This window comes from Monodelphis domestica, chromosome 5 (assembly GCF_027887165.1).
Source record: "Monodelphis domestica isolate mMonDom1 chromosome 5, mMonDom1.pri, whole genome shotgun sequence".
Taxonomy (NCBI): domain Eukaryota; kingdom Metazoa; phylum Chordata; class Mammalia; order Didelphimorphia; family Didelphidae; genus Monodelphis; species Monodelphis domestica.
The window spans coordinates 233,205,182-233,229,068 of record NC_077231.1 but is presented as its reverse complement, the minus strand read 5'-3'; the positions used below and the strand labels follow the sequence as shown (position 1 = coordinate 233,229,068).

The 23,887-nt window shown below is 37.3% G+C and overlaps 1 protein-coding gene and 1 pseudogene across 5 annotated transcripts in view; one reads left to right on the top strand and one right to left on the bottom strand.

The window, feature by feature from the left end:
- PAXIP1 (PAX interacting protein 1) overlaps nucleotides 1–23,887 on the top strand; it is a 134,807-nt gene that overhangs the window by 80,802 nt on the left and 30,118 nt on the right. For 3 of the 5 annotated variants that reach the window (XM_056799949.1, XM_056799951.1, XM_056799952.1), the window contains one exon: nucleotides 5,246–22,465. In XM_056799949.1, coding sequence (XP_056655927.1) covers nucleotides 5,246–5,369 — 124 coding nt within the window. In that variant the 3' untranslated portion in view covers nucleotides 5,370–22,465. Of the gene's footprint in view, nucleotides 1–4,097; nucleotides 4,581–5,245; nucleotides 22,466–23,887 lie in introns of those variants that run through there. The other 2 variants (XR_008912360.1, XM_056799950.1) reach the window with 2 other exon arrangements.
- On the bottom strand, nucleotides 2,905–3,004 carry LOC130454815 (U6 spliceosomal RNA; annotated as a pseudogene).

The window sequence follows — 23,887 nt, the reverse complement described above, 5'->3', positions numbered from 1 at the left end:
TTAGATAAGGCCCTTATAACTAATATGTCATATAAGCACTAGAATTTACTTACAAGGAGAACTTTTTTTTTCTTTTTTTTTGGGCAAGACCAATGATGTTATTTCCTTTTACAGATACAGAATATTAACTGTTATCAATTTACAATTTTAGCTTGTTGCAGAATACACTTGCGTGATTAAGCTACTTGCCATGGGGTCATATAGTTAGTGTGTATCAGAGGCAAGACTTGAACCCTAGGTCTCCTTGATTTTAAGGCCAGGTCTTTCTTTTCTCTGACATACTGTTTTTTTGAAGATAGTTATGTAAAATTGAAAATATGTAGGGAAAATGAATATTATTAACTACTTTTTGAGATTATAGACATTCAGAATGGGACTGGGGTATTTTTTTAATAGTTCACATTTATGGAATGCTTTATATTGCTTTATGTAGTATTTTACAAAGTATTTTATTTACAGATTATGAGATTGGTAGCGCAGATATTTTTATATCAGTCTTATAGAGGAGAAAATGGGTTCAAATTGATATGACTGGTTATTATTAAGTGTTGAAAGTTTTGACTCTTAAGTCCTTTGTTGGTTTCTGTGCTTGGACAGACCTTGGAAGACAGTAGTGGATAGAAGGACCTTGCCCTGCTATGGTCCAAGGAATCACAAAGAATCAGACACAATTGAAAGACCTTTCATTATAAAACACTTAGATCATTCTACAGTTTAAATATTTAAAAATCGAACATGCCTAGAGATGAATTGTTATCAATGCTGATATAATACATCAAGTTAGTGTTTTCCTTTTATCTTTTGGTTTCCTTTTTAGTGAGAATATCAAGATTATGTGATTCATTTTCTCTAGTGATATGTCTCCTCTTTGGTCACTGGAAAAGCATTTCTCATTTAGAGTAACAGCAGCTAAACAAATAACTATAGACGATCTAAGAATAATGATTCATGGCCCCCATTGCATTCTCTACCACTCTCCCAGCATCACTGAAGGAGTAGAAGGAGGTCAAACAGGACTGAGGCCATTTTGCGTTTTTTTTGTTTCATATATTGCCGTGATCAAAGTTTGACATAGCATATGGCCAGCCTCCTGGTGATAAGTTTATCCTTACCTAAGCTGATTCTAGGGAAAAGATATAACTATTTCATAGATTGTACTGAAGGTCTTTTGGGGCCTGTAGAATGTGGGAAAGCTGGGGCTATGTTGACAGAACCTTTCAGTATGTAGAGACAATGAAGTGAATCATTGGAATAGGACTTTGAAGAGTTACAACCTAAAGCTTTAGATAAAAGGATTCTGAAAACCATAGCACACTATATAGAGAATAAGAATTCATATTTCAAAGGCATGAATCATAAGGTGCTAATGAAATGGGAGCTATTTTCACAGTATAGTAACTGATACTTTTCAGAGTTCTTTAACTAAAAGACTCTTATACAGATTAGATGGAAGATGTGAGAAAGTTAGCTTTGCTATAAGTATATAAGTGATAATGCTTTGACTTAGGTTAATTATTTTCTCATGGTTGAGGCCCATACACTTTTTACTGCCTCATATTGTGGAGACTTTACTCTTTAATGGGTCTTGAGATGCAGATGTTGCCCCAATGCTCCTGATCTCATATAATCAAGCTAATTGGGGCTTAGACATCTTGATGAGGAACTCCTTTTACGTAGAAGGGAACCAAAGGCCTTATAGCTGAAGGAACTCGCACATAGTCGCAAAGCAGTAAACAACAGTCTTCCCTTCCATGGTACTCATGTCCTCTCTCCCTCAGCTTCTTCAGGGCCTCATCTCCTTTCCGCCTCTTTGTTTACTCATTCCTTTCCCTTCCTGTTTGTATACCCTTCTCCATCCAAAAAGCATGATCAATCCTAGAAGTCTGTATGTAGTTATGGAAAACATATGTTTTAAAAGTTGAGAATAGAGGAGCATAAAATAATATTAAGTAAGCACACCAAATAATATAGATCTGAATATTTACCTTTTTGACTGGAGTATTCATTTCTTTGTGTAGAGAATTACCAATACAGATTGAAAGAATTGCCTTGGGGCAACGAGAGATTTAAATGGCTTGGCAGCTAGTGGTATAGTAAAGTGAACACTAGAACTAGAGTCAGAAAATCTGATTCTCAGTTAAAGTCTAGTGGCAGACACACACTAGCTATGTGATCTGGGTAAGTCCCTTAATCTCTGCCTTAAGTTTCTTCAGCTGTAAAATGGATATAATTGTACATACCCTGCAGGGTTTGTGAGCATCAAATGAGCTAATTTTTAAAAAATGCATAGAACAGGACCTGGCATAGAACAAGTGCTATGTAAATGTTTATTTCCTTATTCTTTCCCCTCTTATTCAGGACCTGAACTTGGGTCTTCTTGACTATTGAGCCCAGATCCTCTACTACACAATATTGCATTTTCTTAAAAAGCTATTTAAATAAGAGAAATTAAATTATTATGAAAGAAAAGAGGAAAATATTAGGAGGAAAAAGAATGAGACCATTATGCAAAAAGACAGAGTGAGAGAAATGGTACCATGACTTCTGCAGTGTGGTACAATTAAAACCAATAGACTCATAGAAGATCTGAATTCTGGTCCAATCATCTGTATTGTAGAAAAAGAAACTGAGACCCCAAGGTAATTTCCAAATTTATGATTTTTATCTTAGCCCTTTCAAAGAGCACTTGGTGATGATTTTTAAGCCACATTGGTGTAGGCAAAACTAGAATTGGCTGAAAGGATTGAAAATTGTACTCTTTCTAGATAAGATCTTATTCCAGTCTTTTAGACACTTAAGTGTAAAGGATAAATGTGTATTAGTTTGCCCTCTAACCATAAAAAAAAAAAAAACTGTACCAAGTTACTTTTGTTTTATTTAGCATATTTTGCCAATAATTCTTTAAAAAATATGGAACATTTCATGAATTTGTTATCCTTGTGAGGGAGCCGTGCTAATCTTTTTCTCATTCTAGTTTCAGTATGTGTACTGCCAAAGCTAGTATTGGTAAATTTCCTAATGTAGACAGAATTCTAAGGTTTTGATAGCCTTTCTTTATTTGGCCATTCTTTCTTTTTCCTCCTTATAATCCATTTTAACTACTTTATTAAATTAACCCATCTTCTACTTTATTTGAAAACCTGTGATTATAGTAGCATAGTGACAGTTATTTAAAATGTTTTTATGAATTCTTTAACTTGGGAGTAAAGCATTAAAAAAGAATTAGAAATAGATATATTTCTGAATGTTAAAATAAAAAGTTTTAGAAATTGTTTTTTGGAAAGAGAGCTGGACTTAGATAAAGAGATAATCAAAGTGGAATGGCAGTTCCATGATGTGTTATCTGTGGAAGAGAGTGGGCAAGTCACTTAACTTTTCTAAGGATTGATTTCTTCATTTGTAAGATGGAAAACAATTGAACAAAATTTATCTCAGCACGATTGTGAGAAAAATGCTTTAGATAACATTAAAATACTATTTAGAAATAGTCGAACTCTCAGCTTTTATGTTAGTAATAACATTCAGATCAATTATTTTTGGAAACTACTATCTATAAAAAAATTGATCAATTATTGTGGTGTGATCTTAATCTAAATTACAGTGCTACCATGTTTGAACACTTTGCTTTCTATAAATGTTAATAATTCCCTTTTCTTTTTGCTTTTCTACTGATAATATTCAAAGAAAACCTGTTTGGCCATTCCTTTTCTTGCAAAAAGAAAAATTGCTATTTACACTATATCCGGTAACCTGGAGGAAGTAGTTTTAGTGTCCTGTGTCTCATCCAGTTGATTTTATCTTGTAATGAATGATGCAGAATATCAAAGTTGGCAACCCCTCTAGGGTAGGGGTAGATGTCTGGTTGTAGGGCATGTGTGGTATCAACCATTGAGGGGTGGGAGGGTAGATGGAGGCCAGTGTGTATGGTTAGCAGTCTGAAGACAAAGCTGAACAAATATCACAGCCTTCTTGGACACCATATACTTAATTGATAACCTAAATAAAACACCTAAAACTTTATTTTAAATTAGATATGTAAATTTAAGTTAATATTTTACCTTGTTTTCTAAGTTATTTTCCTCAACAAGCCTACATATAAATTTACTTGATGGTATCTGAAATGTGACCTTTCTTCAGAGCCCTTGGAGCACAAAATCTGGCTGTTTGTCGTAGCTACCGGATAAAATTAACCTGTGCTTCCTGCAGATGCTCTTGTTTTCCAGCTGCTTTCTTTAGGTGGCAAGCCATTTAAAGCAGGAAAACAAAATACCTGCATCTTATTAAGATGTGTAATTTTATTCTGAGGAAACATAAATTATTATGTTTTGTATTATATAAATTTAAGAGCCCACATTAGGTTTTATGATTCTTTTGCCAGTTTTTAAAATGTTTTATATAACTGGTATAGAACTTCAACCAAAAGTAAAATATGGGTGTAAATAAGGGCCTTGCTATCTCTTTAAATTATGGATGTTGAAAAATTAAAATGTTTTGTACTTTGATTATTTTTATTTCTTATACTGTTTTCTTTTATATTGATATCTTGCCCAAGTTTTAAATAAATGTAATTTTAAACTTTACCTAAAATGTGATTCTAGTTTGATTGTACATTATCTTGATTTTTAAAAAATTATGAAGTCTTCTAAGTTGCTGAAAATTTTCTAAAAAAGTTAAAACTTTTCCTGAAATACTTAATATCCCAAGTAAATGAAGGATGTGCAGGGAAATAATACTATGCAATTATAATTCAGCATACTTTTAGGGTAGATAAGTTGAGTAAAATACATACAAAGTACTAAGGTCTCATTTATTGAGGAAAATATCCTAGAGCTCTAAATATAACCCTATAGTATCAGGCAAAATAATTTTAAATGCAAAAGTAATAGATGATGCTCATTGTGACTTGACCTTATAGTATGGTTGAAATGATCTTTAAAATTTATGTCTACTGCCTGGCATGTTGCATATCTTCTGGAGAGGCTGAGACCCATGGATCACTTGAATTCTGTGCTGCTTTAGGGCTAAAATTAATTTGGTATCCACATTTTACTTCCAGCACCAGGATGCTGAACCCTAGTAGCAGAGGGGATTAGGGTACTTAAGAAGGTACAAACTAGCCCAGGTTGGAAATGGGGCAGGTTAGTAGAAGGGTCAATTGTTGTCATAACAATTGCACTAATATAAGTATATAGAATGCAAAATAGTTGATAAAACATTTTATGCTCTTAACTATGGTGCCAGACACTGTGCTAAGCACCAGGATACAAAGAAAAGGAGGGGTAAAAACTTTTGTCTTCAAGGAGCTTAAAAAATACAGATGTTGTTACAAGGGATCCTCAGAAGGAAAGGTACTGGGTACCTCGGGATGAGAAAGGCCCATTGCTGGAAGTTGCTGATGTTTAAGACTTGATGGAAACCCAGGCCTCTCAGAGGCAGAAGTAAGCAAAAGCATTCCAAATACAGAGGATAAGCTTGTTCAAAGGCACAAAAACTGGAGATCATCAATGTGGCTAGACCACAGGGTGTGGAGGTAGGTGAGTGATATGTAAGAAGCCTTGAAAAATAGGTGGGGTCAGGTTGTGACCTTAAATGTGACTCTAAATGCCAGACAAGTTTAATGTCTTCTAGTAGAATAATAAGTAATGGAGTTTATTCACCAAACATGAAGAGACAATCACTGTGCTAAGCCCTGGAAATAAAGATAGGTCAAAATCTCTTCTCTCTCTGACGGTGGAAATAATATATAAGCAATTATGTATATGTGTGCTATACACGTGATAAATTGGAGATAATAAAGAGAGAGGCTCTTAGAATTAAGAGGTAATCCATAGGAATTAAGAAAGACTTCTAATAGAAGATGGGATATTAGGAGGCAGAGATGAGGGAGAGAATTCCAGGCACAGGGCACAGCAAGTGAAAATACCCAGAGTGGAGAGATAGTGTGCCTTAGTCAAAAAACAGTAAGGAGATTAGTGTCGCTGGACCTTGGAGTAAGTGGAAAGTGGAAAGATATAAAGTATAATACGACTGGAAATGGGGGAGGTATAGAGAGGGAGGGAGGTTAAATTGGTCTTCAAATACCAAAGAATTTTATATTTGATTGTTGGGTTGCTAGGGAGCCAGTGGAGTCTGAGTAGAGAGAAGAGGGGGTGGCCTGTGCTTTAGGAAGATCCCTTTGGTAACTGAGTGGAGGGTGGACTAGAGGAGAATGAAACTTGGCAGGGAGACTAGTCACTCAGTTATTGCAACAATTTAACCATGAAGTGATGAAAGAGTGGACCAGGATATTGGCAGAATCAGGAAAGATGTGTGTGACCTGGGAGAGGGCATTAACAGTTATGGGGAACAGGGAAAGACTTCATATACAGAAGGTGGTGCTTGGGATTCTAAGAGAAGTGAAGAGAGATGGGGGTCAACCAGTACAAAGACAGGAGACTTATAAGGAGGATTAACAGGAAAGCCTGGACAGTACAGGAAAGAGAGTAGTGTTTTGACAAAACGGAGGATAGGGCCAGATGAAGGATTTTATAAGTGAAATGTAAGTTTTGTATTTAAACGAAGAAAACATTGGAGTCATTGGATTTACTAGAGTTGAGAGGCCCCTGCACTTTAGGAAATCATGTTTGCAGCTATATAGAGGATAGAATGGAGTGAGAAGAGACCTGAGACAGGAAGACCATTTGTACTAAAATGTAAAAATGAAACTATTCCCAGAGTTTGTGTATATCAAATACTAATGAACCCAAATACAAATCAGTCAGTTACTTTTTATGGCATCATTATAAAAGAGGGAAAAACTTATTAAATGCAAATAGTCATGTTAGGAACTTTATTTGGGGCTTTATATGGGGAAATATATGTACTTGCAATATATATGCATATAAAGTGGTTTCCATTTTTCTTACCTTGAAATTTGGTTTCCCTTTTGCTATTATAGCATACTACTATCCTATAGACATAATCAGTATTAATTTTTCATAACTTAAATGTGGTTTGATTTTTGTTTGCAGAAAGGAGAAGATAACATTTGGCAACTAGGGTATAGACTGAAATAGTTTGGGAAACAGGTAAAGCAATGTATAAATGCAAATCCACAAGACTGATGTGAGTTAGAGTAAAGATTAGAAATGAGATAGAGTTGGGGCAGTAGATAGTATAATGGACTCCAGGCCCAGAGTCGGGAGGAGAAGGAATCAAATTTTGCTTCAAGACTTCCCAGCTATGTGACCCCCGGCAAGTCATTTAACCCCTATTACCTAGCTCTTAAGTTGTTAGTAGGACAAAGTAAGGATGGAACCTGGACAGCATGATGAAGTATGCATGGGCCATCTGGGAGTTGGGTGATCTCAGTGATGATCAGTACATTAGGCACATGAACAATCAATCATTAACATGTTCTAGAGCTTCAGTGACAGCTAGAACTAGAATATAGGCATTTTTGTAATTAAGTGACTGTTACCTTTGATAAGTAACATAACCTCTTTGAGCTTCCTTGAATAGTTGATCTCTAAGGATCCTGGCTTTGCTACTTAGAACAGTGCTGGGCACATGACAAATAGGTAATAAGTATTTGCTTATTTGACGAATTATGTGATATTAAGTAAAACCTTTAAGACTTAGTTTTCTAAGTTGGATTGGGTGACCCGAGTACTCTTCCAGCTCTAAATCAATCATTCTATACAAGTCTGTGACTCATGTCTTCACCAGAATTTCTGTTTTTCCCATCTTCTCCTCTTTGTTACATACAGGTAACAAAGAATGTTTTTAAAGAAGAGAAAAATCAGCGAAACCAATCAGTACTTTGAAATAGTCTGTAAATATATGTAATGTAGCACATTTATGGATCTTCTATTTATGTAAAGGAGTAGGATGGAAATATCTTCTCATGTTTCTTTTTTTGAAGCCAGTAATGCTGCTTTGCACCATTTACTTTTTTTTTTGTCACAAAATGTCATTAAAATTTAAAAAATTAATTTAATTTAGAATATTTTCCCATGATTACATGATTCATGTTCTTTCCCTCCCCTCCTCCCTTCCCTCTCCCTTAGCCAACGAGCAGTTCCACTGGGTTTTACATGTATCATTGATCAAGACCTATTTCCATATTATTGCTAATTGCACTGGGGTGATCGCTTAAGAGTCTACATCCCCAGTCATATCCCCCTTGAACCATGTGATCAAGTAGTTGTTTTTCTTCTGTGTTTCTGCTCCCACAGTTCTTTCTCTAGATGTGGACAGTGCTCTTTTTCATAAGTCCCTCAGGATTGCTGCTAGTAGAGAAGTCCATTACATTCAGTTGTACCACAGAGTATCAGTCTCTGTGTACAATATTCTCCTGGTTCGCTCCTTTCACTCTGCAATTTCTGGAGGTTGTTCCAGTTCCCATGGAATTCCTCCAGTTCATTATTCCTTTCAGCACAATAATATTCCATCACCAACAGATAGCACAATTTGGTCAGCTATTCCTCAATCCAAGGGCATCCCCATATTTTCCAAATTTTTGCTACCATGAAGAGGGCAGCTATAAATATTTTTGTACAAATCTTTTTCCTTATCTCTTTGGGGGTATAAACCCAGCAGTGGTATGGCTGGATCAAAGGGGAGGGAGTCATTTAAAGCCCTTTGGTCATAATTCCAAATTGCCTTCCAGATGCATCATTCAATTTTGGTTTCTTTTGTGCTTTCCATTCACATTTTTATAGTTGTGCATAGTGTTTTCTTGTTTTTTTTACTTCATTCTTCAGATTATATGAAAACCTTTCCATGTTTCTCTATCAATAATTTTTAATAATAATACATACAATAATAAGTTTCTTACAGAACATTAGTATTGCATATATCACACAGTTTGTTTAGCTATTCCTCAATCAGTGGGTATCTACATTGTTTCCAATTCTTTGTAATCACAAAAAGTGCTGCTGTAAATATTTTGGTGCATATGGGGTCTTTATTCTTATTTCTTACACCCTCTTTGAGCTATCCTAGTAATGGAATCTCTAGGTCCAAGAATATTATCGTCATTTTATTTGTGTGATTCCAAATAACTTTTCAAAATGGTTGTATTGATTCACAACTCCAACAGCAATGCACTCTTGTGCACACCATCTTCAACAATGACTATTTCCATCCTTGGCCATCTTTGCGAATCTGCTGGTGTGTTAGGTGAAACTTCAGGGTTGTTAGTGATATATGGAGTATTTTCTTTCTTGAGAACAGTATTTTCATATCCTTCGACCACTTGTCTATTGAGTAATACTTTTGGTTATATGTGAGTCATCTCTATATCTTGTGTAACTAGAGATACACTTTTGGATAGATTATAAGTTTGAACACTTGAGAGATATTAAGTGCTTAAACCATGACAATTCATCTCCCCCAACTCAAACACTGAATAGTGTTTACTTCTAGTGCTCATGTATAATAGAATAATCATATTGCTGTTAAAAATGCCTTAATTAGTACTAGAAAAATACTAGAAGTGAGGAGTTATAAGGGGTATAATTTGGGTTTACATGAACTATTTAAAATATTGTCATCTACTGAGGAGACTGAGGAAAAATGAATATAATTATAGAAAAAACGATCCCCCTGGGTAAATGGAACTATAATGCATCTGTTTCATCATCGCTGGAGACAGGGTGTTTATTTAGCCAACATACTACTATGACTGATTTGATTAACCTTTCAATTAGTGTAAAAAAAGAGGCTGCCAAGAAACAGTCCTTAAAGATCTACAGGAGCTGTCGAGAACCAACTGGCTTTCACAGATGCTAAGCACTGATTAGGTAACTAGGAGAGGTTTGGATGTGAAATTCCAGGATTGAAGATTTCTGCTAGGAGTGTATCTTTGAAAAAATTTTGGATTTCTTCTGAAAGAGGTGATGCCATTATTTTTCACTTAGCTCTGTTGTTTTCATCAAAGTACAAAAAGAACAGCTGGTATATTTGAAGAACAGAAACAGCTGTGTGTAGCTAGTATAGTTGCAATAATGTATCTTAAAATGTGTTTGTAGGATTAATGAATATTTTTGCCAACAACTATACTGTAAACCTTAGAGAATCAGAGTTTAAGTTGTATAGGACTTGAATGCCAATATCAAAGTGTCATCTCAGACATGTGAATCAAAAGAAAATATGTGAGCACAAAGGATGTGTGTTTTTTTGTGATAACATGTTGGAGAAGAGTTTTGGGAAAGAAGCTATCACTGTTGCATCATATATTTAATCAGCCAATCAGTAAACATTTATTAAATGCCTACTATGTTTCAGGGAGTGTGTTAGGCACTAGAGTCACAATGACAAAAATAAATCTTTCACTTTAAGGAACCTATATACACATGTAAATAAATACCAAATAGATGATTTGAATGGTGGGAAGAGGCCTTAACAGCTTGGAACAGGGAAGGGGGATCAGGGAAAGTGGCAACAAAACAAGTGAGCAAATACATCACAGGTTGTGGGGGGCAGTCTGTTCAGAGGGGATCTGTATGTAGTTGGGAGATGAAATGTACTGTGTAAAGAACAAGCCTAGTTTTGTGGGACCAAAATGTGTCTGAAGGGAAACAATGTATTGAATCTGGAAAAGAAGGCTAGAGCCAGATGGGACTCCTCAAGGCAGGAAACTTGAATTCTATGTATTTAGTTGTGTCTGGAGCTAAGGCCCTTAAATTCTGTCTTGCAACATTTATGTAGAGATGTTTGGTCTTGTTTAGATGCATTAGTGGCCATAGTGCCTTCTATTTTAATGTCTTCCCTGTTGACTTTTTACTTGTGCTCTAGGTTTTTAACCAAGTTTTCCTCCTGAGTTTTTTGGTAAGGTCAAAATTTTCCCCTTTTATTCTTGTATCTTTCACTTTATGTCTCCTTCCTCTTTGATGGTGGATCCTGTGGAGGCTAGACCTCAATGATGTCTTGGCTTCCTCCCACATTGGGGAGAAGAGGGCCATGTGAATTTCAGGTGGATGCTCTTTTCTTCAGGGATGATGCTGATCCCTCCCCCAACACATACTGTGCTTTGCCCTGTTCTCTCTTTGGTTCTTTGGCTGAGGGCACCTATAGCCATGGAGTTGCCACTCCTAGTACAGTGTTGTTCTGCTCTCCTTTGCCTAGTTGTCAGGGAGGAGATACTGAGAAGGAATGGAATTGTTCAAATATCCTGAGGCTGGCAGTTTCTTCCTCACAGGCTCGTTGAAGTTTGGGGCTTCTCAGGCCTTCAGCCCCTCAGGCATGGGGTGCTGCCAGCAGTATGTGGCAGGGTCCGGGCTTTGGTAGCAACCAGGCCCTTGAGAGTCTCACTGAACACAGAGATACTGTGATTAGTCAGATTTATTCCCCTCATCCACCAGGATCCGAGGTTTGCTCACGTGGCATTCCTAGCCCTCAGGGTTGTTGACCACACCAGTTGGGTCCATTCTACTACGGTGGGTGAGTGATGGTCAGCCATGGAGCCCCTGTGCTCAGCTAGGGCCTAGCAATAAGCCAAGCCTCCTTGGATGGCCTCCTTTTATATGGAGAGGTGAGATATCTAGAGGGGTGAGGGCAGAAGTAGGCTGGGCCACAGCAGCAGAAACGGTGGTTTCTGGGTGGTTTCTTGGGTGGATTCCCAAGGCCAAGCCTTAGGTGGTCAGCCTCCCCATAATTAGGTTATTCACCCTCATTAGGTGCCTTGGCTTGTGGAGACTGGCTTCAGCCACTTTGTTTCTTACAAGTTATCCCTATGGTCAGGAGTTTGGTCCTCCAAGTGACTGGTCACTGCCTCCAAAGGCCCCTTAGCCTTATTTTCTCTATTAGCAGAATGGAGGACATTGTTTAGTGGCCTCTTCCATTCCTAACATTCTGATTCTGTTCACGTTCATACTATATTCTTTGTATTCCTGTCTTCAAGAAAGTTTGTCATCCTTATAAGGAATACACATTGTTGAATTAAAAAAAAAAGCCCAACAAACCCTTACCTTCTATTTTAGAATCAATACAGTGTATTAACTCCAAGGCAGAAGAATTAGAAGGGCTAGGCAATGGGGGTTAAGTGACTTGTCCAGGGTCACACAGCTAAGATGTCTGAGGCTATATTTGAACCCAGGACCTCCCATCTCTGGGCTTGACTCTCAATCCCCTATGCTTCCTATGTGGCAGGCTCTGTGCTGAGTAACGCAAATATACACGAGTCAGGCCCTGCTCTGAAGACACTTGGGTTCGAACATAACCAACACAAGGGAATGCTGGCCAGGGAAGGGAGCTTTGCTCTGGGGAGGGACAGGAATGTTGAGTTAATAACAAAAGTGTTTCACACAGTGCATCAGGGTTGGCCATAGAGCATGAAATGCTTGAGTGGAGGAGCACCCATGCCAATGGAGTCCAAGTCCCTTGAAATGGGTATGTCTTCTTCCTTCATTCCAGTCTGATGCCTCGGCGTTGAGGAATGTAACATGGATGGAATGAAGGTTTCCATGCGGGAAGAAGGGAAGGCTTGGATGTTTATTTTGGGGAGAGTTAGAGGTGTGGTTGGGGAGAAGCTTTCAGTCACAGACCAGGGAATGAATGGGGAGAAGAGCACTGAAGAGGGAGTAAGAAACTGCCTCAGGCAGGAACTCTGCTTCAGAATGCCAGTCACTGAGGGGATGCCAGATTTTCCTTTCTAGGGGTTGGTGAACACAAATGGATTGATTTCTCTAGTTTGTAGCCTTCCTTCAAGCCCTACTCTGTTTTCTAAGGATCAGCCTAGATTTGGGCAAGCTCCTTACCAGCAGATGATCCACTTGCAAATTAATTTGGTCACAACAACGTATAAAGTGAAAAACAAAAAATGTCCCTCTTTGGGGTTTGGTCCCCATCTGCGTCTGTGATGATGGGGTGGTAGGTTATAATGACCATTTTTAGACGATCTATAAACAGAAAGGCAATGTAATATAGGGAAGAGAGGACAGGCAACAAGTAAGTCCTGGGTTCAAATTCTGCTTTTGAATGTAATGGCTGTGTGACCTTGAGCAAATCACTTAACCTCTCAATGCCTTTGGCAACTCTTTGTTTCAGAGTTTCAGAGAATGTGCCAAATTGAGTTGGTAGAGGAAGGGTCCACCTGGAATTCCCTATACCAATGAAATGACAGGTCTAGTCTGTGTCTTGATAAACCTTATATTCTATTTAGTGTTGCTCAATGAGATGTCTCTTCCAGGTTTTGCACTACTGGAGGAAATATAACATTAATCTTGGTATTCTCACTATAACTCGAGCCAAAAGATTACAAAGGAAATTGTAGTTAAATAGAAGAATGGCTCACAAGTTCTTCTTTTAAGGGAAAATAAAGGAGTTGGTTTTATCCTATGTCCAAAATCATGAAAAACTCAGTTCATGAGACATTTGGTCGTCTGATGTTGTAGAGCTCATGATCAAGATACTAAAATGAAAATAATTTCATCTTTGTCTCAGTATCAGGTATAGCAGATTAAATGGAGAAAAACCCATACTAAATGTATGATATTACAAATTAAACCTATATGTTCTTTAATACTTAATTCAGTGCAAAGGTGAAAATAAGAAAGGGTTGGAAAATGTGTTGGATATTATGGTTTAGGAATAAAGAATGAGAAACTAAAAGTTTTTAGTTTCACAGAAATGGAACACCTAAACACAAATGTTTTCTTTGAGAAAAATTGAGAGACACTACTGTGGAAAAGGGATTGGTCCTGTTCTTACTGGTTCCAGAATACAGAATTAGGAATAATTGATAACAGAATCAGATTTAGGCTTCCATATAAAGAAAAACTATTAATTATTAGAGCTTTATTAGAGTGTAACAGGGTGCCTTGGAAAGTAGAGGTATTTGAACAATGGCTAAATTTACCACTATCAAAGTATCTTGTGGAAAAGATTTTTGAGGAGTCAAAGAAATAAAATTTGAAACTCAAAATAAAAAGAATGCTTAAAAAAAAACCTGTTTTATCCTCTGACTCTTATCTATTGGTAAATTTGAACCCATTCCTTTTATACTTTGGATATTAAAGCTTTATCAGAGAAACTTGCTGCAAATATTTTCCCCAAGTTTTCCATTTTCTTTTTAATTTTAGCTGCAATAAATTAAATTTTTTTTAAAATTTCACATAATTTAAAATTTCCATTTTTATTTTCTGTGAACTTCTCTGCTAGGCAGTATAATCGATAGAGTGTTAGGTTAGAGTTAGGAAGACTCAAGTTCACAATTGAGTAAAGACACTTAACTAGGGCTATTAAGATAGTATAATAAAAATAATTGATATAAAAACATTTTCCTCAAAGGGTAACTCTTAACTCTTTGAAGTACTTTTGCCCAAGTCTTCACCTTTAGGTATGGTGTAATTTTTAAGCTAGTCTTTTTGTAGGGCCTTTGTAGCTTTACTCACCTGAAATAGTTTGTTCTTGGGTCCTAAATGTAGACACTGTTGCTAGCCACTGCTATTTTGGGTTTCCAGTGGGAAAATAAGAAGTCCTAAATCCTTGTATCCTTTGAGACTCAAAGGGACCTTCCTTGGTCAAGAAGAGGGTGGAGACTGAAAGGAGACTTGGACCAACACTGAAACTTATGGCTCTGATCCTCTCTCCCCACCACTGCACCCCTTTGAATCCTCAACATTTTAGCAGGAACAAGATCTTTTTGATGCCAGATACTGAAATAGACCCAGTTGTGTTTTAGCTTTATGGTTTTATACAAGCCCAGGATGACCAAACCCCTCAGCTAATGCTAATAGACTTTTCACACCTAGAGAGGTGTTCAGAAGCATTCTAGGTGTGTGATAAATGAATAATTCATCTTATCACTTATTTTTAGTTGTGTAGGATAATTGATGATGAGGTTGCAGCATGCATTGCCAGAGCTAGTTCATTGTTCAGTAGGCTCCAAGGGAACACGTGGGAGAAGAGAAGAGAAGAAGGCTGCCAACCAACATGAAGATCTACAGAGTGCTGACCTTGTATACCTGTGAAATCTGGGCCATCTTAACAGCCTCTTGCCAGGAAACTGAATCACTTCCATCTGAATTGTCTTAGAAAGCTTCTGAAGATTGCCTGGCAAGATTAGGTACTGGACACTGAGGTCATTTCCCAAGTGGAAGTCTACCACAGAGAGCATGGCTCTGTGGAGCTGGCCACATGTTGGAAAGCCAAATGCGTATCCCTAAAAAACTTTGGAGAACTTGAAGAAGGCAAGCACTTACATGGAAGTCAGAAGTGATACAAGGACACTCAAGGTTTCTTTGAAGAATTTCATTTTCTATTGGGAGATATGGGAGATACTGGCACTGGGTGGTCCAACATGGTGCCCTCATCAAAGAAGATTCTGTACTCTATGAGCAAATCAGAAATGTAGTAGCTCAAAAAAGAAAAAATCCAAAACACGAGATGGACAAATTTACAAACATCTCCATCAAAAATTTCATAAAAGCTATTTGTGCTCAATCCACCACAATTGGACACATTGTGGGCTGACAATGTCATTTTGGTCCTCTTTGAGTACAAAGGACAATGGCCAACCAATTAACCAACCAACCAACAAATGTACAGGAATTTAGCATTTAAAGGGTAGATTATGAACTAAGTGGAATGTTTGGGGAATTAAAATGAACTTCAGATTTGTCTTAGTTTTTAACATTGTTGAATGAGCATCTACTATCTGAACCTATTTTCCTCCCTTTGAATTCAGAATTCTGTTTGAAAAAATGTTTTTAATATTAAGAATTCTTATGGTTACAAGGTTAAAATTCTGAAGACCAATAGTCATTGTCCATAACTGGAGATGATAGGATCATAGATTTAGAGCTGGCAGATATCCAAATTATTCCAGCTCAATCCTATGATCCTATCATATAGCCATCTTGTACAGCCCACTCATTTTACAGATGAGGAACTGAGGCCAAGAGACATTAAGTGACTTGTTTAGGGTTGTACTTAAGTACCTGAATCAGCATTTGAATTCAGATCATCTCAACTTCAAGTCTAGTACTTTGTCTACTATTGCATGCAATTGCACATGTTGACTTAAGTGTAGGAAATCAGATTGATTGTGCCAAGTATGGCTGACTTCATGACCCCTTCTGCCCTAATTGTCCATGAGGTTTTCTTGGCAAGGATACTGGAGTGGTTTACCATTTCCTTCTCCAGTGGATGCTGTGGATCCTTTTATCAGGCAGTCAGAGGTTAAGTGACATTCCCGGTTCACACAGTTAGATTTGAATTAAGGTCTTCCTGACTCCAGGCCCAGTGGTTTAGCCACTGCTACCTCCCCAGACATCTAAAAAGTTGCTTTTTCTATGATTTTTTTTTTCCTGCTTGTGAGGTGAGGACCCAAGTATCCATTTTAGTTCCCAGAAGGAGTCTTGCTCTCTGGCCCTATCATCTCTGAATCTCAGTGGGAACTCAAATAGCTGACTTGGCACATGTCACCCTTAGAGGCTCAGGCATTTGGCTGCCCACTTCATGATAACTCTTATTTGTATGACATTTTAAAAGATTACAAAGAATTTTCTATAAAATAGCAGTGAACAGTAGGCAGAACAAGGATTGTTATCTCCATTTTATACATGAGAAAAACTTGAGGTCCAAAGAGGCTTTATTCCATTTTTTTCTTGCCAATCTGTTATGGGTTTCTGATGCAGACACTCTTGCCAGCTACTGCAGTTTTGGGGATAATGCTAGGATTTCAACAGGAAGATGGGAAATTCCAAGTCTTCTCTACCCTTTGATAATCAAAGTAACCTTTCCTGGCTAAGGAGAGAGAGAGATGTCTAAGGTCATAGCACTGTGAAGTGTTAGAGCCATACTTGAACCCAAATCTACTAAATTTCAGTCCATATTCCCATAGGGATCATGGCATCTGAATTTTCTGTGGGATTACCCTATGTCTATCCCTCGATTAAGTTCAGGATAGTTTGGGGAGGGAAGTGGTAGGTTTATTGGCAGGAGAATAAGCAAGGGTGATAGTGAGGATGCAAATGTACCAAGATAGGTGAGGCTGACTACCTCCCCCTTGGAGCATCCTCCCTGCATTTTTCTTCTTTTCTGATGATGGATCTAACATCAACCATTTATTCCCTACTTTGTTGATAAATCAGGATTTTCATTTATATATATTCTATATATAAGTTTCACATATATGTTCTATAACTGTAAGTTATTCTCCTGTATTTAAGCTTTTTGTTGTTTTGATTATCCTTGATAAAGAGCCAGTTCTCTGTGAGATTGTAAATTCTTATGCTTAAAGATAGAAGACCCCAAAGCCAGTCATTGAATCTAGTGATAAAAAAAGTAAACACTTTTGAGAATAATACACTATATGTATCATCAGAAATGGCTTTATGTGTGGCTCTTGCATCAGCCTGCCTTTGTTGTGTTGCTCTTGATGGGGTTTTGTGACAGTGACAATGTACATGAATTCTTGCTGTCTCACAATCCAGATATCCTACTGAATAACTTTCATGAGCTAGATTAGTATTAATTCTAGGCAGTGGCCTTTCTGCATAGTAATCTTTTTGTGAATATTTGAAGTCAGGATCTGATCACGATAGCTTTGAAGATTCTATGTTGAACTTTTTTCCATCCATCCATCCATCCATCCATCCATTCATTCATTCATTCATTCATTCATCCATCTGTCTCTTTACTCAGTAGGAATTTATTAAGTACCCACTATGTACCAGACACTGTACTAGAGATACAACAAAAAAGAAATGATCCCTTAAGGAATTTATAATCTACCTTGAGGAAAATCACTTCAAAATATACAGTTATTTGTGAGGGGAGGGTAGAGAAGAAGGAAGGAGGAAGGAAATGAACATTAATTACCCACTATAGTCCAGGCACTGTACTAAGCACTTTATAAGTATCTCATCAGTCTTCACAACCCCGAGGTAGGTGGTAGTATTATTTTCATTTTACAGTGGAGGAACCTGAGGCAGAGGTTCAGTTACTTGCTCAGTCACATAGTAAGTGCTCTTCACTAGCAGAATCAGGAAATCTCTCTTGAGGGAGATAACTTAAGCGGAACCTTGAAGAGACAGGAGATTTGATGGGGCAGAGATAAAAATTAAATGTAGTCTAGGTAATGAGGGTGATAGATTTTGTCTTCAGAAAAGTGTGATAGCAAAGTGAATGTTAGCCAATTATCTGTTTCCTGCTATAGAGGAATAGTTGGTCCTTGACCATTTGGTTTTCTACCCCCTTTCCCCTTGATGTCACAGAAAGTCAGAGACAGATAATAAGCAGTTAAACTAATAAAAAAAAAAAACATGAAAATGTGACTAAATCAATTATCCCTTCTCTATACCAAACAAGTTTATCCTTGATTGGATCCAAAGGGAAGCCTAACTTTTGGCAAGCAAAAATGGCCACATCCTTAAAGAGGAATCAAAATTGCTAAAGTCAATAGAACTGGAATCAGTCCATGCTGTTCGAGAGTTCAAGGGAGTCTATGTATCTAGAGGCCTTCCTCTCCTTCCCAGCCTCCCATCATCCATACCATCTAATAGCAGAACTTTTTGCCCAGTAGTAGACACCTCATTCCTCTCTTTGGTCAATAGGAATTTTGCAATAGAATTGGAGGCATAGTTGAGTGATGCAGAATAATGATAGACTAACTACATTGAGAGGCTGTGTGGAAAGTGGTCAGAGAGCTGAGTTAGAATTAGGAAGATAGTTTTAAATCCCACCTGAGAGACTCATTAGCTGCATGACCCTGAGGAAGTCATTTTCCTCTCTGACTTCAATTTCTTCATCTGTAAGATTAAGAGATTGGACCTGATTAGCCTTAGGTCCATTCCAGTTCTACATCCCTATTTTCAAAATAAGTAAGACTTTACTGCTGTATTATGTGGAATGGTCAGTAGCCAGTTTTAGCTGTTGATCCTTTATTGAGCCTGCTATTAACCCATATTCGTGGCAATCTCAGATCCTTTATCACAACTGACTCCAGGACAAATGAAAAGAAGGGGCCCAGAATGAGTCAGAAATCTGCAGTGGTAGCCAGAATAAAATGGTAGTCGTCATGTGGAAAAGGAATTGGACTTGATGTGCTTGATCCCAGAAGACTGAATGAAGAGCAGTGGGTGGAAGTTTTAGAGAGGCCAGTGGAGGCTTGATTTCAGGGAAAACTTCCCAAGTTAGAATTGTTCAAAATTTCAATCATTGACTGCCTTGAGTTGTGTCTTGCTAGAGTTTTCTTTCAGCTAGGAAAGGCTGAATGAACACCTGCCAGGATTGTCAAAGAGGGGATTCTCATTCAGACATGAGTTGGACCAGATGGCCTCTGAGACTTCTTTCAGCACTGATGTGCTGTGATTCCTGGGCCCTTACTACTAATTAAGACATCTGATGAGGCTTAGAGGGGAAGAGGTGGCGTAAAAGCTTGTCACTTAGAGAATAGTCAACTATAGAGGACATCATTCATTCTTGGAGCTCTCTGCAATTGTAAAAGTTTAATTAGCCTGCTGTGTTTGCTTTGGACTAGATAGCTTTTCTTCAGAGGAAGGTTAGCTTTGCCAGCACTACTCTAATTGCCTCCAGAAAGTAGGCAGAAATAAGGATATCAAAGGGGGGAATGATGAAAAAAAAAGTACTGCATTGACCTACTGTCTGAAGAAAGTCATTCCAAGGTTTATGAAGAGGTGAGCAGGTCTCATAGGATTTAGATCCTGAAGGATCTCAGAACTCATCTAGAGATGGATAGAGAGCTAGACTGTAAGAATTAGGAATAAAGCATAAGGAAAACTGACATTTATAGCACTTTTAGGTGTACAGGGTATTTTCCAGAAATTATTTGAGCTTTGCAATAATCTCACGAGGGAAATAGTACAATAATTATACCCATTTCACAGAAGAAAAAAACCTAAAGCTTAGAAAAGGTGATAAGACTTGCCTGGGATGCACACAACTATTGGGAGCATATTCCTAGTCTCTTTGCTCTTTCTGAAGAGTGTCAACTGAATTCAAGTGCTATAAACTAGTATCCAACCCAGGGAGTTGGGACCTGAACCCCAAACTATTCCCCATTTCCTACAATGAGAAAGATTTTTCTGCCTCCCCTAACAAACACAGAGGCAGGAGGTGAATGCCTTGCTTGCCTCTAAAAGGGATGTTTTGGGCAGTGAACATATTTACAACACAACAGGACGATGTTTGCATATGTTGCTTAGAAGAATTAATGATGCATCTCCAAGGATGTTACATTTTACATCTAGTAATACACCTTAATTAAAATAAATTGCTCTTAATTATGTTCTGTGCCACATAATTTATATCTGTGTTGATGCAATAAGCAGAATATTAATGTACATTTATATCAGAACATAAATTTAAATTACCAGACTTTATTTCATAGCCACCAGAAACACAAACATACCCTTTGACTTTTTTTCATTTTCTATTTTTTAAATGGGAAGATAATAAATGCCTGCCTGTCTTACATTGTTGGCTTAGGACTCACTCTGGTTTTATCTGCATAGTATTCAATTCAATAGCTTGTATTGTACCTAGTTGCTGCTATGTACAGAGAACTGTCCTTAGTACTGGGGAAACATGAACTAAGGCAAGGTCCCTCCTTAAAGGAACTTATAATGCAATAAGGAAGATGAAAAATACATGGCAAACAATGATACAAATTGGGAAGTGACAAGTGGAGAATTGAGGAATTCAGTTTGTGGTGCTGGTAGAGCATCCAGATGGAGATGCCCAGTTGGGAAAATAGGACTGATATTTATAGTAGTTCATTTTTTTAAAAGAAGCAAAGAAATGTGTGCCTGGCATGTAGTAAAGGCTAATTAGATGACTGATTGGAAATAAGGTGGGTGCCCTTCTATTTAGGAAGACTTGGATAAATTGTGGCATGCCCTGAATGGGATGCTATTGCACTGTAAGAAACTGTGCATATTACAAATTTAGGGAAACCTGGGAGAAAGTGTATGAGCTATCACAGACATAAGTAGAAACAGGAGAATAATGTTTACAATGGCCCCAACAATATAAATGAAGACAACTAAGAAATAAAAAAAAAATCAAGTGACATGCTTAACACAGTGAGCAGCTAAAACATTCTTCCCTCCTCTTGGCAGAGAGGTGGTAGACTACAGGTGCCAAAGAAAGCATATATGTTGGTTCATTTTGCTTAGTTTTCATCATGAAGGAGAGTGTCCATGTGTGGTAGAACAGAAGTCATTGGGAAATGGAAATAATGTAAGGAAAAGCATCTGTAAAATATTTATTGAAAAAATATGCAAAAGAAAATACAGAACGTTAGAGCTGGAGACATATTTGATTGGGGTGATAACTGAGCCTGGGAAAATAGAAATTTGTTTTTTTTCAATTACATGTAGAAGTTTTTGACAAATAGAAAACAAATGTTTTTTAACATTATGATTCAGATTCTCTTCCCCTCTTCGCCAGGCTGTAAGTAGTCTAATATAGACTATACCTATATTTCCTTACTGTTCATGCAAGTAGAGGTTTTTTTAGTAGACAGAGTGTAGGGGAAGAGAGTCAAAGTTAACTCTCCCAGCATTTTTTATCTCCTTCCCATTCTCTAGAGCTAGAACAGGACCATCATGACCATGCTCTAATTGGAACCTGGTAGCAGAGTATATTTTTCTTATTTGAAGGATGCTTACAATCCCAAATGGCTCCACTCTTTCATCCTGACCTGTGTTGCCAGTCCCAAGGTCCTGTGGTCTTAACACTGCTAAGCCCTTCCCCCTGAGGCTGTGACCTGATGCTTCTTTGGTTGGGCTTGAGGATCATTGTCCCAGCAAGACATCTGGAGAATCAGCGTGGATTGGACTTAGAAGTATGATCAGTAAGTAAGCAGCAGCCTAGAAGAGGGTTACTCTGCTCCAGAAGTGACCGTAGATGTCCTTAATACATGGATCTCTTTTTTTGATTATTAAAAAATATTTTATTTTCTCAATTACACGTAATAACAATTTTGAGCATATGTTTTCCAAAATGATACGATTCAAATTATCTCCTTCCCTCTTTTCCCTCCCTGTCTCAGAGATGGTAAGCAATTTGATCTGGGTTATATATGTATTATCATGTAAAACAATACTTTTATATTAGTCATTGTTGTAAGAAAATACTCGTAGAAAACCAAAACCCCCAAATAAAACTATAAATAAACTAATATGAAAGATAGTGTGCTTTGATCTGCATCTGACTCCAATGGTTCTTTTTCTGGAGTACATATAGATCTTAAATGCCATCTAATCTAACTCACTCCCAAGGCCCAGAGTAACAAGAAGACTTGTCCCATAACGCATGACTAATGAGAGCATTGACTTAGGCTGATCAGGCACCTGGATCTAGAACTTGTTCTATTACTCTGAATGATTCCAGCTCCAGTTTAATGTTCTCGAAAGATGCCTGTTGAAAGCTTCCTTGCTTTTGGTTGTTTTGGTCTGCTTGTTACTGAGTTTTATGCCAGAACATCATAGATAATAAATGTTTGCTTGATGAATAAGAATGGGTGAATGATGAAATATTGTCCACGCATATGGTTATTTCTTATAATGTTTTAAAGAGACTGAAATAAAGAATCTCATTCTACTATAACCAAGAAAGAAATTGAAGTGGCTGGAATGACAGGTCCTAATTCCCCATTGTAATAGATCATAAAATGCAATTGGTGACTCCTTATTCTTCAGGTTTTGAGTTGATCAGGGTCTCCACTGATTTAACTGTTTCCTTTTTCATTATTTCAACATGTTTGAAAGGGTCTTCATCACTAAGGTACTGAGACATGGGAACAGAAAATTCCCCCATGTTAGGGAATAATAGCGGCATATTAGAAAGGAATATTTACTTGGATATTTCAGGAATCTAAAATTTCACCAATGTGGGTACTCCTTTCACAAATCCCAATTGCAACCTTTGTGCAACATATTAGAAGATCTTTGAGAACGATGATGGCCAAAAATGCATCACTCAATCTCTCTGAACGTAGCTAAGCTGGTTTTTGGACAACAGATAAACAGTATGGAGTCCGTAACTGGACCAATATAGAAAAATGATACACCGATGCTTCCAATTCCTTTCTCAATCAAATTGCTCCTAGGTGCCAAAATTCCTAGTTAGAAAACTACCCCCATCACCAAATAAATGTGCATGACGAGAGTGCTGGACTATATAAAGTAAATATTCTTCAGCCTTTTGTTTGTAGGACAATCTATCTCCCCAGTACCACATGTAGGGGGAGGAACCACGCCACTATGAAAAACAGTTGTAGAAGAGAAATGGAACTAAATTTGAAGGTAGGAGACCGGAGTTCTGTTCCTTGCTCCACTGCTATCTAGTTGTATGAAATTGGGTGAATCACTGTGTTTCTCTAGACCCAGGTTCAAATCCCAGTCCACACTGTGACCCTAAGCAAATCAGCCTTCTTGGTTTTGGCTTGATCATTAAAATGAGGGACTAAAGCAGTGGTAGCAAACTCAGACAGAAACCACTAATCTGTATGTAATGATTCCTATGGGATATGTATTGACTTTGTTTTAAAAAAATATAATATTTTTTGTTTCTTTGGGTATTTGTTTTAGAGTTTTGGTTTTATAAGATTATTCACTTGTGAAAATGAATAATATGGAAACATGTTTTGCATGATAATATGTGTTTAACCCAGATTGAATTGCTTGACAGTTCCAGGAAGGGGGAGGAAAGAAGGGAGGGACATAATTTGGATTATCTAACTATGGGAAACTCATGGAAATTTGTTATTAAAATATTTTTTAAATAAATAAATGTTAAAAAGAATATTCTTTATGTTTTATTATATTTTTATCTGTTAAATATTACCCAATTGGATTTTAAACTGGATCAACACACCTAGCCTAATACAGTATGTTTGACACTGTAAAGATTAAAATTTAGGGGAGACTGAGGC